This window comes from Paramormyrops kingsleyae, chromosome 4, assembly GCF_048594095.1.
Source record: "Paramormyrops kingsleyae isolate MSU_618 chromosome 4, PKINGS_0.4, whole genome shotgun sequence".
In the NCBI taxonomy this organism is placed as follows: Eukaryota; Metazoa; Chordata; class Actinopteri; order Osteoglossiformes; family Mormyridae; genus Paramormyrops; species Paramormyrops kingsleyae.
The window spans coordinates 9,816,773-9,830,436 of record NC_132800.1 but is presented as its reverse complement, the minus strand read 5'-3'; the positions used below and the strand labels follow the sequence as shown (position 1 = coordinate 9,830,436).

At 43.4% G+C, this 13,664-nt stretch overlaps 1 protein-coding gene across 1 annotated transcript; it reads left to right on the top strand.

Annotated features, from left to right (window-relative positions):
* Positions 1-3,576: 3,576 nt before the first annotated feature.
* On the top strand, positions 3,577-9,960 carry LOC140588714 (uncharacterized). Its single transcript, XM_072710621.1, has 8 exons — positions 3,577-4,018; positions 4,135-4,458; positions 4,763-4,958; positions 5,111-5,196; positions 5,373-5,410; positions 5,634-5,699; positions 5,894-5,954; positions 7,818-9,960. Exons 1-8 carry the CDS (start codon positions 3,625-3,627, stop codon positions 7,877-7,879), a joined length of 1,227 nt encoding a protein of 408 aa, XP_072566722.1. The 5' UTR covers positions 3,577-3,624; the 3' UTR covers positions 7,880-9,960.
* The last annotated feature ends 3,704 nt before the right edge of the window (positions 9,961-13,664 follow it).

Below are 13,664 nucleotides of genomic sequence, written 5' to 3'. Positions count from 1 at the left end.
GAATTCCCTGTCGGGAAAAAACCGAGGAATAAAATAAATAAAATGCCGACCACATTATCTGTTATGAAAATTTACTGCAGTGTTTATCATGGCTGTTTATAGTCCCCAATCGCTAATGCTAACGACACGCTCAGCAAGCTTCACTACACCATTAGCTCGCTCCAAAACAAACACCTGAAAGTTCTCAATGTGTCTTATTGTTCTGCTGTTCTGATGGACTCTCAGTGGCCGTTGATGATATTCTGCTCTGCATGAGGCTGCTGTACTTTGCAAATATTTCCTTGTTTGCGGCCTGCCTGCTGCCACAGTACTTGTCTTGCTCCTGACGTCCATCCCCCATGTTGCAGATGTTTCCAGTGATGGGACTTAGTCTTGTAGGTTCAGTTTCACCACAGAATTCATGATAATCCACAGAGGCCCTGTTGTGTGATAAGATGGTGGCCATTTCTAACATACTGCATCACTGAGGTCATTTGCTTCCCCTTTTCATGTTTAGTTATACCGCGTCCCTCCATAAAGCCTCCTTAATGATGTGCAGTGACTATTTTAACAGAACATGTCGCATGACACAGTGTCTGCGCATTTGCTGCATGTTACTGTGCGCATGTGTTGCACCTTTTTTCTTCTGAGAACAGAGACTTTAGAGGATATCAGTGGTATCAGAGTGGACCAGGAAGAGAGAGCCAGTCTTCAGAGGGCTGGGGTCTCTGACAGACTCAGTCATGGTTCCTCTCCTCTTCCTCCTCCACGTCTTCTTCATTAGGCTGCCAGGTAAGACAGAAACATTCACTATTATGCAATATTCACAAATTCACCAGAAAGGACCATAAAAGAGGAACAATGCCTAATTATATCAGTTTACATTTTCAGGTTGGTGTCTTTGTTTAGAGAAAGAATAGAGAACATTAATATAAATTAATTTTCTATTTAATATATTACATTTTGTATTTCTTTATTTCCCTGTGTTCTTGCTTGGCATCATTTATTGTTCAGTGTCATCACTGGCTGTTATTACTTGATACTTACTAATGTTGCTGGTATGTGATAAGTTGCTCTGTATAATATTTGCTTTGTTAGAAGTTGTTGTGTAGAAGTATACAGGTAGTTGCTGTGTAGCTCCTGATCCAATACTGCTGACATTTGTAGCTGTGCATTTATTAGAAGCTCAGCCTTGCTGCACTTATGCTAGTTGACATATTGACAGCACATACACTCACCTAAAGGATTATTAGGAACACCTGTTCAATTTCCCATTAATGCAATTATCTAATCAACCAATCACATGGCAGTTGCTTCAATGCATTTAGGGGTGTGGTCCTGGTCAAGACAATCTCCTGAACTCCAAACTGAATGTCAGAATGGGAAAGAAAGGTGATTTAAGCAATTTTGAGCGTGGCATGGTTGTTGGTGCCAGACGGGCCGGTCTGAGTATTTCACAATCTGCTCAGTTACTGGGATTTTCATGCACAACCATTTCTAGGGTTTACAAAGAATGGTGTGCAAAGGGAAAACCATCCAGTATGCGGCAGTCCTGTGGGCGAAAATGCCTTGTTGATGCTAGAGGTCAGAGGAGAATGGGCCGAATGATTCAAGCTGACAGAAGAGCAACTTTGACTGAAATAACCACTCGTTACAACCGAGGTATGCAGCAAAGCATTTGTGAAGCCACAACACGCACAACCTTGAGGCGGATGGGCTACAACAGCAGAAGACCCCACCGGGTACCACTCATCTCCACTACAAATAGGAAAAAGAGGCTACAATTTGCACGAGCTCACCAAAATTGGACAGTTGAAGACTGGAAAAATGTTGCCTGGTCTGATGAGTCTCGATTTCTGTTGAGACATTCAAATGGTAGAGTCAGAATTTGGCGTAAACAGAATGAGAACATGGATCCATCATGCCTTGTTACCACTGTGCAGGCTGGTGGTGGTGGTGTAATTGTGTGGGGGATGTTTTCTTGGCACACTTTAGGCCCCTTAGTGCCAATTGGGCATCGTTTAAATGCCACGACCTACCTGAGCATTGTTTCTGACCATGACCATCCCTTTATGACCACCATGTACCCATCCTCTGATGGCTACTTCCAGCAGGATAATGCACCATGTCACAAAGCTCGAATCATTTCAAATTGGTTTCTTGAACATGACAATGAGTTCACTGTACTACAATGGCCCCCACAGTCACCAGATCTCAACCCAATAGAGCATCTTTGGGATGTGGTGGAACGGGAGCTTCGTGCCCTGGATGTGCATCCCACAAATCTCCATCAACTGCAAGATGCTATCCTATCAATATGGGCCAACATTTCTAAAGAATGCTTTCAGCACCTTGTTGAATCAATGCCACGTAGAATTAAGGCAGTTCTGAAGGCGAAAGGGGGTCAAACACTGTATTAGTATGGTGTTCCTAATAATCCTTTAGGTGAGTGTATGTCTGTAATGTGCTATTTGCCAAAAAAGAAAAAAAACATCCAGTGAGCGGCAGTTCTCTGGGTGAAAATGACGTGTTGATGACAGAGAATAGAGGATAATGGCCGGACTGGTTCAAGCTTATAGAAAGGCACCAATAAATCAAATAACCCGCAGGGCCCATAGACTCAGAGAATGACCGAAAGACCCAGTGAACCGTAAGTTTCAATGAATGACGTGAACCAAATGAACTGGTGAACCAAAGAACCACTAAACGACCGGACTCGATGACTCTTGTATTCAGTGGGTCTTCTAGTTCAGAGAATCCTTCTGAACTGCAACAGCACTCCAGGTCAGTGGGGGCGCTCAGATCAAGTGGTGGTCATTGTGATCAGACAGAGCAGGATGTCAGTGTAGTCGCTGATCTCAAGTCAGTGGAACTGTACAGTTAGTGGGAGGTGCTTGGTGAACTTAAGCGTGCCTGCTATGGCTGGGTGTTGTCATGGCTGTGTTTCTCATGCTGTTTAATGATAGGCTGCTTCCCGTATTGCTGACATGGACTGACACGACATGGACTGACACGACATGGACTGACACGAACGTCAGCACTTAATAATAGATACTTTATTGATCCCTGTGGGTAAATTATTTTTTATGCCTCCCCCAACTTGATAATAATCAATATTTTATTGATCCCCATGGAGAAATTATTTTTCGCAAGCTGGTCGCAAAGAGCAGCCACCTCTTGCTGCTGAAGGACCCGCAGATGTGCTGAGTCCGGGCTCGAACCAGCAACCTTCTGATCACAGGCACAGAGGCTTAGCAGGCATTCCCCGCATGCGTGAACAGTATATTGAATCATTTTGGCCAGCAAATCGGTTTGTTCAGTTCACTTTAAAGACCAGGTCAAAAAGACAAGTCCGTTTGTGATTCGCACATCACTGCTCTCCAGTGCTGCTCCGGAGCTGCCCTGTGAGCAATGACCAGCTGGCGGACAGACAGGCAGAGGCCCTGCAGCTGATTTGTTTTAGGACGAAGGACGATATTGAAAAATAATAGAGAAGACAGTATCTTGGTGGGTGGCATTTCAGGGGCTCATATCGGGGGAGGACATAGCCTGCATATGCCCCCCTCATGACACCAAGAATAATCTGGTGAGCTAATGAGTCATAATGATTGATTTTGCAGTGGGGGTGTGGGTCTTCTCTGGTAGATGATTTTGCGATCGACTAGGAATGTCTTGGTGATTGAGCAGTTGGTAAACACTGATTTCCATGATGTCCCTGCAGGTGGTGACAGTGTGAGGACATTCAATTATTTAACTGCACAGAGTGGAGAATCTCTCACCATCCCATGTTTCTATGATCAGAAGTTTAAAGATCATGTGAAATACTGGTGTAGAGGGCAATCATGTACAATCATGTCACGCACAGACTCACCACAGAACTCCAGTAAAGTGTCAATCACTGATTATCCTGCCCAGCATGTTTTCCATGTGATCATGAGGAACTTGGAGACAAGTGACACTGGTATCTACTGGTGTGCTGTAGAGACTAGAGGAGTACTTGGGTTGGACGGCTCTCAAAAGCTGAACATAGAGGTTATAGGTAAGATGTTTTAACAAATTTCACACCTTTTCTTGCCAGTTACTGTGGGTTGGAATGTACAATATTTCAGTACTAAAATAATCAAACGGTACTTCATTTCTCTCCTGTTCACACAGCTGCTCGGAGTGTGAGGACTGTAAGCTGGGTATCTGCAGAGAGAGGAGGATCTGTCACCATCCCATGTTACTATGATCAGAAGTATAAACACCATGTGAAGTACTGGTGTAGAGGGTCTAACTGGAATTCCTGCTCCACATTGGCACGTTCTGACTCCAATCAGCCAGCAGGGAAAGTGTCAATCAGTGATGACCCCACCCACCTGGTCTTTAATGTGACCATGAGTAACCTGCAGGAAACGGACTCTGACACTTACTGGTGTGCTGTGGAGATTCATGGGGCAGCAGATGATGGTGTCTATCTACAGCTGATTGTGATGGAAGGTGAATTATTAAATTAGCCTGCAGGTCAAGGACTGCAGATTATATTAACTCCTCTGCATGTTACATATGTAAACAGACACAGTCTGTTATTGATCATTACATTATGTACTATGGACAGACTGTCTATGACATGGTTATGGTTACATAGTTAAATTCTCACTAGTGACATCCTATGGCCTATTATACTTTGAGTATTGTAACTCATTGTAGATTCATTTTTAAGCATGTATATTATGAAATTGTGTAAGTATGATTTAAGTTATTTAAAATGCTTTGACTGTTGTTTTGACCTGGTCTTCCACAGCAATGGGAGTTTTACCCAAACAGGGAGTGCTGACTACAGCTTTACAGCAGACAGAAAGTTTTACTTCAGCCACACAGCTGAGAGACGGTTTAACTTCAGAAACAAAACACCCAACAGGATGGGCTGGGACCACATGTCCCTCTGGTTCCTTGACTTCCACCACAAATGAGAATCTGAACATCATACAGTCACCAAGGTAAACTGCCAAACCTATTTATTTCTCTGTAAACTCAATTAACATCTGTACATTCAAGATTCAAAGTCTGATAAATAAAGACCTGTTATTGATCCTGCATAAAACCTCTGCATGTCTTAAACCTTCACTTTCCTTCACTTGTTCTTCTCCAGTCAGATGCTCCTTCTGCTGACGTTGGTGCTGCTTCTGTTGCTTGTGGCAACTATCATGGTTATCTGGATTCTGCGAAGAAGAACCAGTGAGTGAAATATCTAAAACATTTCCAGAATTTGAACCACATTATTTGATTATTGATATTGTTTCATTTTGATTAAAAAAATATTAATCATATAATACTTTTAGTTCTCAAAGCTTGCATTGATCATGATCACATTGGTGTGAATGAAGCTCAGCTTTACCATCATGTCTCTGCAGAAACGCTGATCAGTAACAGAAACAGACCCAGCCACCCTGTGAGTGTCCATTCCTGCATCTGCTCTGTGTGTTTGTTGCATTAATGTCCAATTTTAACTCTCACATTAGTTTTTAAATCAATTACAAAACATGGACACACTCTATGGAGTCAATTTCCAGTGAAAATCCATTAAAAATGAGAGAACTGAGACAGTTTATAATGGATGAATTTAATTAGGAAAAGGCTAAATGCAAATGTATGTGGTTGTTTCATCTCCGCAGACCACAGAGCCTGGAGATGAGCTGACCTACAGCAGCATGGTCTTTAAGAAACTATCGCCACAAAGTGTGAGTTGAGTAAAATGTTTCCCTTTAGTTAAAACAAGTGTTTTTTTGATTACCTCAGTCATGTAAGCAGTATGACTAATGTAGCACATTCTATTACCAGATTTTATGGGGAATATTCAATGATTACAGTATCCATTTACAGTGTGTGTCCTCTCTGTATTTATACAGTGTAACAGTGGTTGTTTGTTCTCTAGCCCTCTGTAGACCCCGGGGATGAAGTGACATACAGCTCAGTCAATCTACAGGACAGGCAAGGTAAGATTCACCTGTAGAACAATAGCAAATATGAGACTGCTGAAATCTAAAGCCATCAATTAGGGTGTAAATAAATCATGAAATGATAAATCTACACCTTTCCACGGTGGAGGGGTTTGTGTGTCCCAGTGATCCTATAGGAGATGTTAGCAGAAACTGCCCCTGATAGAATCTTCCAAGGTGAATTGGTCTTAGCTGAGAGGCCAGACTCCCAATGACCCTTGTGAAAGAAGAAACAAGGAACCAGAATCCTCAGCTCTACCCTGGTGCCAGACCTGGGGGAGGAGCCTGTTGGCGAATGCATGGTGGTCAAGCCTTCATCCATGGGGCTGCCTGGGCGCAGCCTGATTGAGCCACATAGGACTGTTCTCTGGTGGGGCCTCCACCTGTAGCAGGAGTCATAGGAGACCATGGCAAAGTGAATCAGGTGGCAGTCGAAGGCAGGGACCTTGGCAGACAGAACCTGGTTACTAAAACTGGCTGTAGGGACATGGAACATAATTTATCTCGTGGGAAAGGAGCTTAAGATAGTGTGAAAGGTCAAAAGATACTGTCCAGGTATAGTCAGGTTCACCTCAGTGCACAGCATGGGCTCTGAAAGGAAATACCTGGGAAGGTGCTGGAGGTTGCTGTGGGTGAGAGGCATTAGACAGGTGTGGGTTTTCTCGTAGCCCCCCAGTTTGGTGCCAGGGTGTTGCAGTTCACCCCTGTTAATGAGAGGGCCGCCTCTCTTCGACTTTGAGTAGGGGGATGGGCTCTGACTGTTGTCTGTGCTTCACGGAACATCATACCTTCTCTGCGGACTCAGTTCTCCTACTGGGGAACTTTAAGTCTTGCTTGGGTAACAAACGTGAAAGCTGGAAGGGTGTCATTGGGAGGAAATCATCAGATCTGTGAATGTATGGCTTGGACAGTCGGGTGAAGAGAGAAGTGGAGGTGTGGAAAATGACTTTGGGTCAGCTTCAAAGAGATACTGACAAACCACCAGGGAACTAAGGAGGGGAAAGCAGGGTTTTGCCCAAGAAGTTTGCAGCAGGCATGGAATATTCTTGAACTAGGCATATAGTCAGGTAGTAGAAGGAGCATTTTAAGGACCTCCAAAATACCACTGATAGACCATCCTTGAAGCAAGGAGAGTCCGAGGGCTCAGAGGGCTCACCCATCACTAGGGCAGAGGTCAGTGACATAGTCAAAAAACTCTTCAGTGGTAAGGTTCCAGTATGAGATTCATGTTGAGTTCCTGATGGCTCTGGATGTTGCTGGGTTTTCTTGGCTGACATGCCGCTTCAGTATTCCATTGTAGCTGGGAACAGGTGGATTGGTAGACTGGGGTGGTGGTCCCAATATTTAAGAAAGGGTAAATGAAGGGTGTATTCCAACTTCAGCCAGCCTGGGAAGGCTTATGCCAGGGTGCTGGAGAAGAGGCTCCATCGATTAGTTGAACCTCAGATCCAGGAGAAACAATGCGGATTCCATCCTGGTCATGGAACACTGGACCAGCTCATTACACTCAGAAGGATAATGGAGTCTACATGTGTTTTGTGGAGCGGCCAGGATGCTGATCAGCACCTCCATGGTGCTGTAGCTCAGCTCATCTCCAGTCTGTGGTCATGGTTCTCAAACACAACCAGAGTCCCCCATTGAAGCTGTAGGAGGTGGCTGGGGAGACAGGTCTGGGAATTTTGGACTGCTGATGCTGCGACCACAACCTGGATAAATGGTGGAGAATGAATGGAAGGATGAAACAATGTACCAGCTCTGTGACAGAGACAGATGGATTTCTATTAAAGTTCATAAAGTTACCTGTGAGACCCCCTTTCAGAGACCATGATCTCTCATCATAAGTGTGTTTTCCCCCCTCAGAATGCCCCCCCTCTGATGTGACCTATGCTGCTGTGGTGCCAAAGAAGAATCGGATCTCTTAAAGTCCTTCTTTAAGTCTGTGTGTTGCCTGTGATGCCCTCAGAAAACAGGAAGTGTATCTGAAGGCGACGCCATTTGTAGTTATTTGTGTTCTTCCCCATCTGATAAGCCAGATATCCCCCCCAGGCAGCCTGGGTACTTCTTAAAATGTGTAGTTTTATCAGACCTTTTTGTCTAAGGAACTGATTGAGTTGTTTGTTTGTCTTGGTATGAGGAAAAATAATATTTCTTTCAGTTACTAAACTACAGTGAATTGCATGTTATTTGATAATGCTTCCTGTTATTAAAACCAAGAATGCACAAGGCATTATGGGTAATGAGAAAGATGAGTATCTCTGGCATTCAGTCTCACCAATACAGCAAACCTGAAGGTAGGAGCGGGAAAAATGAATGAAGTCATACTACTTTTCAGCCGCCCCCACATCTGACTGAAAATTATAATAGTCTCCCTAAGTTAAACTTTCAACGTAACACTCAGCATGTGGCAAATTCTGTTTTTGCATTTTATTTCTATTTTAAAACTGTGGTTGAATCCATGGATGCTGAACTTGTGAATGATGAGGCCCGACTGTAACTATTTATGAGTCTCATCACTGAGTATATTTAATTAGTCAGTTAGGCTTGGTGAGTCTCACCATTGCAACAAGACTAGTGGGACAATGTAGTCCCTCCTTTCCAGTGTTTCTCCTGTTATGTTATCTGTGCTATATTATGCTACCTAAAGGTATTTTTGTATGCTGAATGTAGAGTGTTTTCAATGGGAACCGCTGTTTTCCTGCACCTCCAGCTTTAGAGGTGCAGTTTGCATGTATCCTGTGTCTCCTGTGTAGATGTAGATTTCCGCCTCGTTAATTACTTTGCTCTTCTAAAAAGCCCTGTATTTATTACTTGTGCTGTGAATTCTCTGGTGCACTAGGGGGAGACAGAGTTACATATTTGTGTTCGAGGTGATTATACAGCATAAACTGCAGCTCAGCCTGGAAATGCTGCCGGCTGATGATCTCGGCTCCCTGTGTAAACATCCCGCTGCTGGGCTTGGTGCTGAGTCGCGTAGCCCTGAGGGTTTGAGTCACTGGATTTGTGATGAGCTCTTTCATGGTTGTGTTTCCCTCAGTTTGATATCTCTGCTCTGTCCTAGACTATGTTTCTTGCCTTTTGCTGCTGGTACTGATCCTCTCGTTTTGTCCTCTTTTCAGCCTGTGCTGACCCCCTGTGGTACTGTCTCCTCTAAGTCCTTCACTGCTGCACTGAATCCTCCTCTGTGACTGTCAGTTGTTGCTTATTCCTCTTCCTGTCTGGATTCATCTTCTCCTCCTTAATCTCCAGTTCAGTTCAAACTCACATCCCGCCTGGAACCCCCCTCTGGGTTTCCCTGCTCTCCAGCCCTCACTCCAGAACCTTCAGTCTCCACCAACAAGAGTGGATGGTGGCTCCACCCACAGACAAACTGCAGCACCTTAATTGTTTGCATGGGGTTTCTGTGAGTGGAGCAGCGTCACTGACGGATCTAATTCAGGTTTTCCTTGTAAAATGTGATTTTGTGCTGCTGTTCTGATGGACTCTCAGTAGCCATTCCTGATATTCTGCTCTGCGTGAGTTTGCTATACTCTCTTTTTTATCTGCTTGTTTGTGGCCTGCTGCCTGCTAAAAAACTTCAGGCCTTGCCTTCCTCCTTTGACCCTCATCAATAAGATGTTTCCACCCACAGGATTCACAGTCAGTGGGGGTGTATCACTGTGTTTGTAATAAACCACAGAGAACATTTTGCGCAGAATGTTGATCATGGCGGCCATTTCTGAAATGCTGCAGTCAGAGGGCCAGGCACTAAGCTTAGCTTCACACTGACATTTTGTCTCTCTTAGGTCATTTTGTTCCCCTTTTGTTAATGTATGCATGTCTCTGTAATGTCTCTGTGACAGCAGAGGGACAGAATGTGAAATTGATGGATACCAGTGATGTCAGAGCAGCAGGAAAAGACCAGGAAGAGAGAGTCAGTCTGCAGTGGGCTGGGGTCTCTAACATGCTCAGTCATGGCTCCTGTACTCTAGACTTCATTATCATGACATGATTGCAGCCACAATAATCTCACATGCGACGTACAATGACGTGCCATGCTGCAGTCTATTTAAGTAGAGCTCATACTGAACAGGGCTGCGTGTTACAGTGTCTCTTCTGTGGCAGAAGAGATACAGAAGAGGAAGTACATGGATATCAGGGGTGTGAGAGAGAGCAGGAAGATAATGTTACTGAGCCATGCAATAACATTAATAACATTCAGTTTATTTCATTTACTTATATTGTATTGTTAATTTACTCATTTACTCACATTTTGTATCATTCCATTTACTTTATCCATTGCATGTAAGAAACTGTAAAAGGCTTTTATTGTCTCTTCTTCAATTACTTTCACACTGATGGGTTTGGGGCGCAGAGATAATGACATTTCGGACTGATGGACCATTGAAAGTATGCAAACTGTCAAGAACACGAGAGCATAAGAAGTTTCCAAATGAGTGCAGATATTTTATGGGTCCCACTGAAATACAGGAAGTTGATTATGATAAAGACTGTGGTGTGTATGTTGATGCTCCCATGTCCCACTCTCACCAGTGTGGGGAAGCAATTAAAAAGGCCTATCAAGCTTGTCTGGGGAGAATTCACAACTCTGTTGTGAAAGGTGCTAAATAAAATAAATTTAATTGAATTGAACATTCATACAGTAGCTACTTTGACATGGCATGTACAGCTTTGATACTTTGCAACTGGGGCTACATTTGTCTGTAGAATTAAAGAATGTATCAGATCAGCTGTATCTTATATACTTTTCCTCCTGCAAGGCTCTGAATATGGACAAAAATTCAAAACAACACCCTCTTTGAGAGCTTCTCACGCAAACTTTTTGAATTGCCACATAGACATGAAAACCCACCACAACTTGAGACCCAAACAAGAAGATTCATATATTCAAAGACTCAGCTACAGATTCAGGATAACTAGCCCTAAATGATATATTCAGTACCTACAATGCAATCAGACCAAAGAAGAACAGTCTAACTGCACTTTTGAACAAAACAAATCACTCGCTCCACCGCCTCCGAGGCTGAAAGCTGAGCCTGATAGATTGCAGCTCCTAAGAACACCAGGCCCAGCAGCAGCGGTCTGACATAACTGGCTGTAACTACACAGAGGAAAGAGGAAGCGGTTTTACTCAGAAGCAGAGGAGGGGTGAGTGGGGCGGCCTAATAGCCAAGCTAAAGGCTAATGAGCCCAGACCAGCTATTCCATCACTAATCCTGGCTAATGCACGCTTATTGGACATTGAAATGAACGGAAACACAATATTTATTGGGAAATGCGGAACTATTGTGCTCTTCTACTGACTGAAATCTAGCTTTACAACATATCAGAAACTACCAACTCATTGGATCGCTGCCCTGCCACGCTGATCAGAATTCCCTGTCGGGAAAAAACCGAGGAGGCAGAGCCTACATATACCTAAACAAAATTCGGTGCACCAACTGCTCTCTTGTTACAGCCATTGTTCTGCAGCAGTACAACACCTTACAATAAAATGCCGACCACATTATCTGTTATGAAAATTTACTGCAGTGTTTATCATGGCTGTTTATGGTCCCCGAACGCTAATGCTAACGACACGCTCAGAAGGCTTCACTACACCATTAGCTCGCTCCAAAACAAACACCTAAAAGCTCTCAATGTGTCTTTTTGTTCTGCTGTTCTGATGGACTCTCAGTGGCCGTTGATGATATTCTGCTCTGCATGAGGCTGCTGTACTTTGCAAATATTTGCTTGTTTGCGGCCTGCCTGCTGCCACAGTACTTGTCTTGCTCCTGACGTCCATCCCCCATGTTGCAGATGTTTCCAGTGATGGGACTTAGTCTTGTAGGTTCAGTTTCACCACAGAATTCATGATAATCCACAGAGGCCCTGTTGCGTGATAAGATGGTGGCCATTTCTAACATACTGCATCACTGCGGTCATTTGCTTCCCCTTTTCATGTTTAGTTAAACCGCGTCCCTTCATAAAGCCTCCTTAACGATGTGCTGTGACTATTTTAATAGAACATGTCGCATCACACAGTGTCTGCGCATTTGCTGCGTGTTACTGTACGCATGTGTTGCACCTTTTTTCTTCTGAGAACAGAGACATAAAAGGATATCAGGGGTATCAGAGTGGACCAGGAAGAGAGAGCCAGTCTTCAGAGGGCTGGAGTCTCTGACAGACTCAGTCATGGTTCCTCTCCTCTTCCTCCTCCACGTCTTCTTCATTAGGCTGCCAGGTAAGACAGAAATATTCACTATTACGTAATATTCACAAACTCACCAGAAAGGACCATAAAAGACGAACAATGCCTAAATATATCAGTTTATGTTTTCAGATTTGTGTCTTTGTTTAGACAAAGAATGGACAACATCAATATTAATTTAATTTCTATTTAATATATTACATTTTGTATTTCTTTATTTCCCTGTGTTCTTGCTTGGCATCATTTATTGTTCAGTGTCATCACTGGCTGTTATTGCTTGATACTTACTAGTGTTGCTGTTATGTGATAAGTTGCTCTGTGTAATATTTGCCTTGATAGAAGTTATTGTGTAGTTGTTGTGTAGAAGTATAGTTGTTGTGTAGCTCTTGCGCCAATACTGCTGGCACTTGTACCTGTGCATTTATTGGAAGCTGAACTTATGCTAGTTATTTACTGACAGTATGTATGGCTGCAATGTGTTATTTGCCGAAAAAGCAAAAACATCTAATGAGCGGCGGTTTTCACAAAATACATTACCTGCGTATGCCCCACCCCAAGACATTGAATTGCTCAGTGCACCATTTACATCAGTGATCTTCATTCACGTTTATACTGCGAGCTACTATTTCAAAGAGAATTATTTGAGGAGCTACGGAGTCGTGATTGGTCGATTTTGCAGGCCGTAGTCGGGGGTGGGGGGGGGGGTCTTCTACCCACAAAGATCAAACAGTTGGTAAACACTGATTTCCATGATGTCCCTGCAGGTGGTGACAGTGTGAGGACGTTCGGGTATTTAAATGCACAGAGTGGAGAATCTCTCACCATCCCATGTTTCTATGATCAGAAGAATAAACACCATGTGAAGTACTGGTGTAGAGGGTCTAACTGGAATTCCTGCTCCATATTGGCACGTTCTGACTCCAATCAGACAGCAGGGAAAGTGTCAATCAGTGATGACCCCGCCCACCTGGTCTTTAATGTAACCATGAGGAACCTGCAGGAAAATGACTCTGACACTTACTGGTGTGCTGTGGAGACTCATGGGGCAGCAGATGATGGTGTCTATCTACAGCTGATTGTCATGGAAGGTGAATTATTAAATTAGCCTGCAGGTCAAGGACTGCAGATTATATTAACTCCTCTGCATGTTACATATGTAAACATACACAGTCTGTTATTGATCATTACATTATGTACTATGGACAGACTGTCTATGACATGTTTATGGTTACATAGTTAAATTCTCACTAGTGACATCCAAGGTTCTTTTAGTGTATTTTACTTTGATAATTTTAACTTGTTGTAAATTCATTCATATTTACTGTACATGTATATTGTGAAATTGAGTAAGTTTGATTTAAGTAATTTAAAATGTTTTGACTGTTGTTTTGACCTGGTCTTCCACAGCAACAGCAGTTTCAGCCAAACAGGGAGAGCTGACTACAGCTTTACAGCAGACAGAAAGTTTTACTTCAGCAACAAAACACCCAACAGGATGGGCTGTGACCATGTATCCCTCT

Excerpts from the sequence above, each read along its gene's own strand:
- LOC140588714 (XM_072710621.1), top strand. The coding sequence starts at position 3,625 with ATGATTTTGCGATCGACTAGGAATGTCTTGGTGATTGAGCAGTTGGTA. Across the intron at positions 4,459-4,762 it reads ACAGCTGATTGTGATGGAAG|CAATGGGAGTTTTACCCAAA; the intron begins GTGAATTATTAA and ends GGTCTTCCACAG. Across the intron at positions 5,955-7,817 it reads CAATCTACAGGACAGGCAAG|AATGCCCCCCCTCTGATGTG; the intron begins GTAAGATTCACC and ends TTCCCCCCTCAG.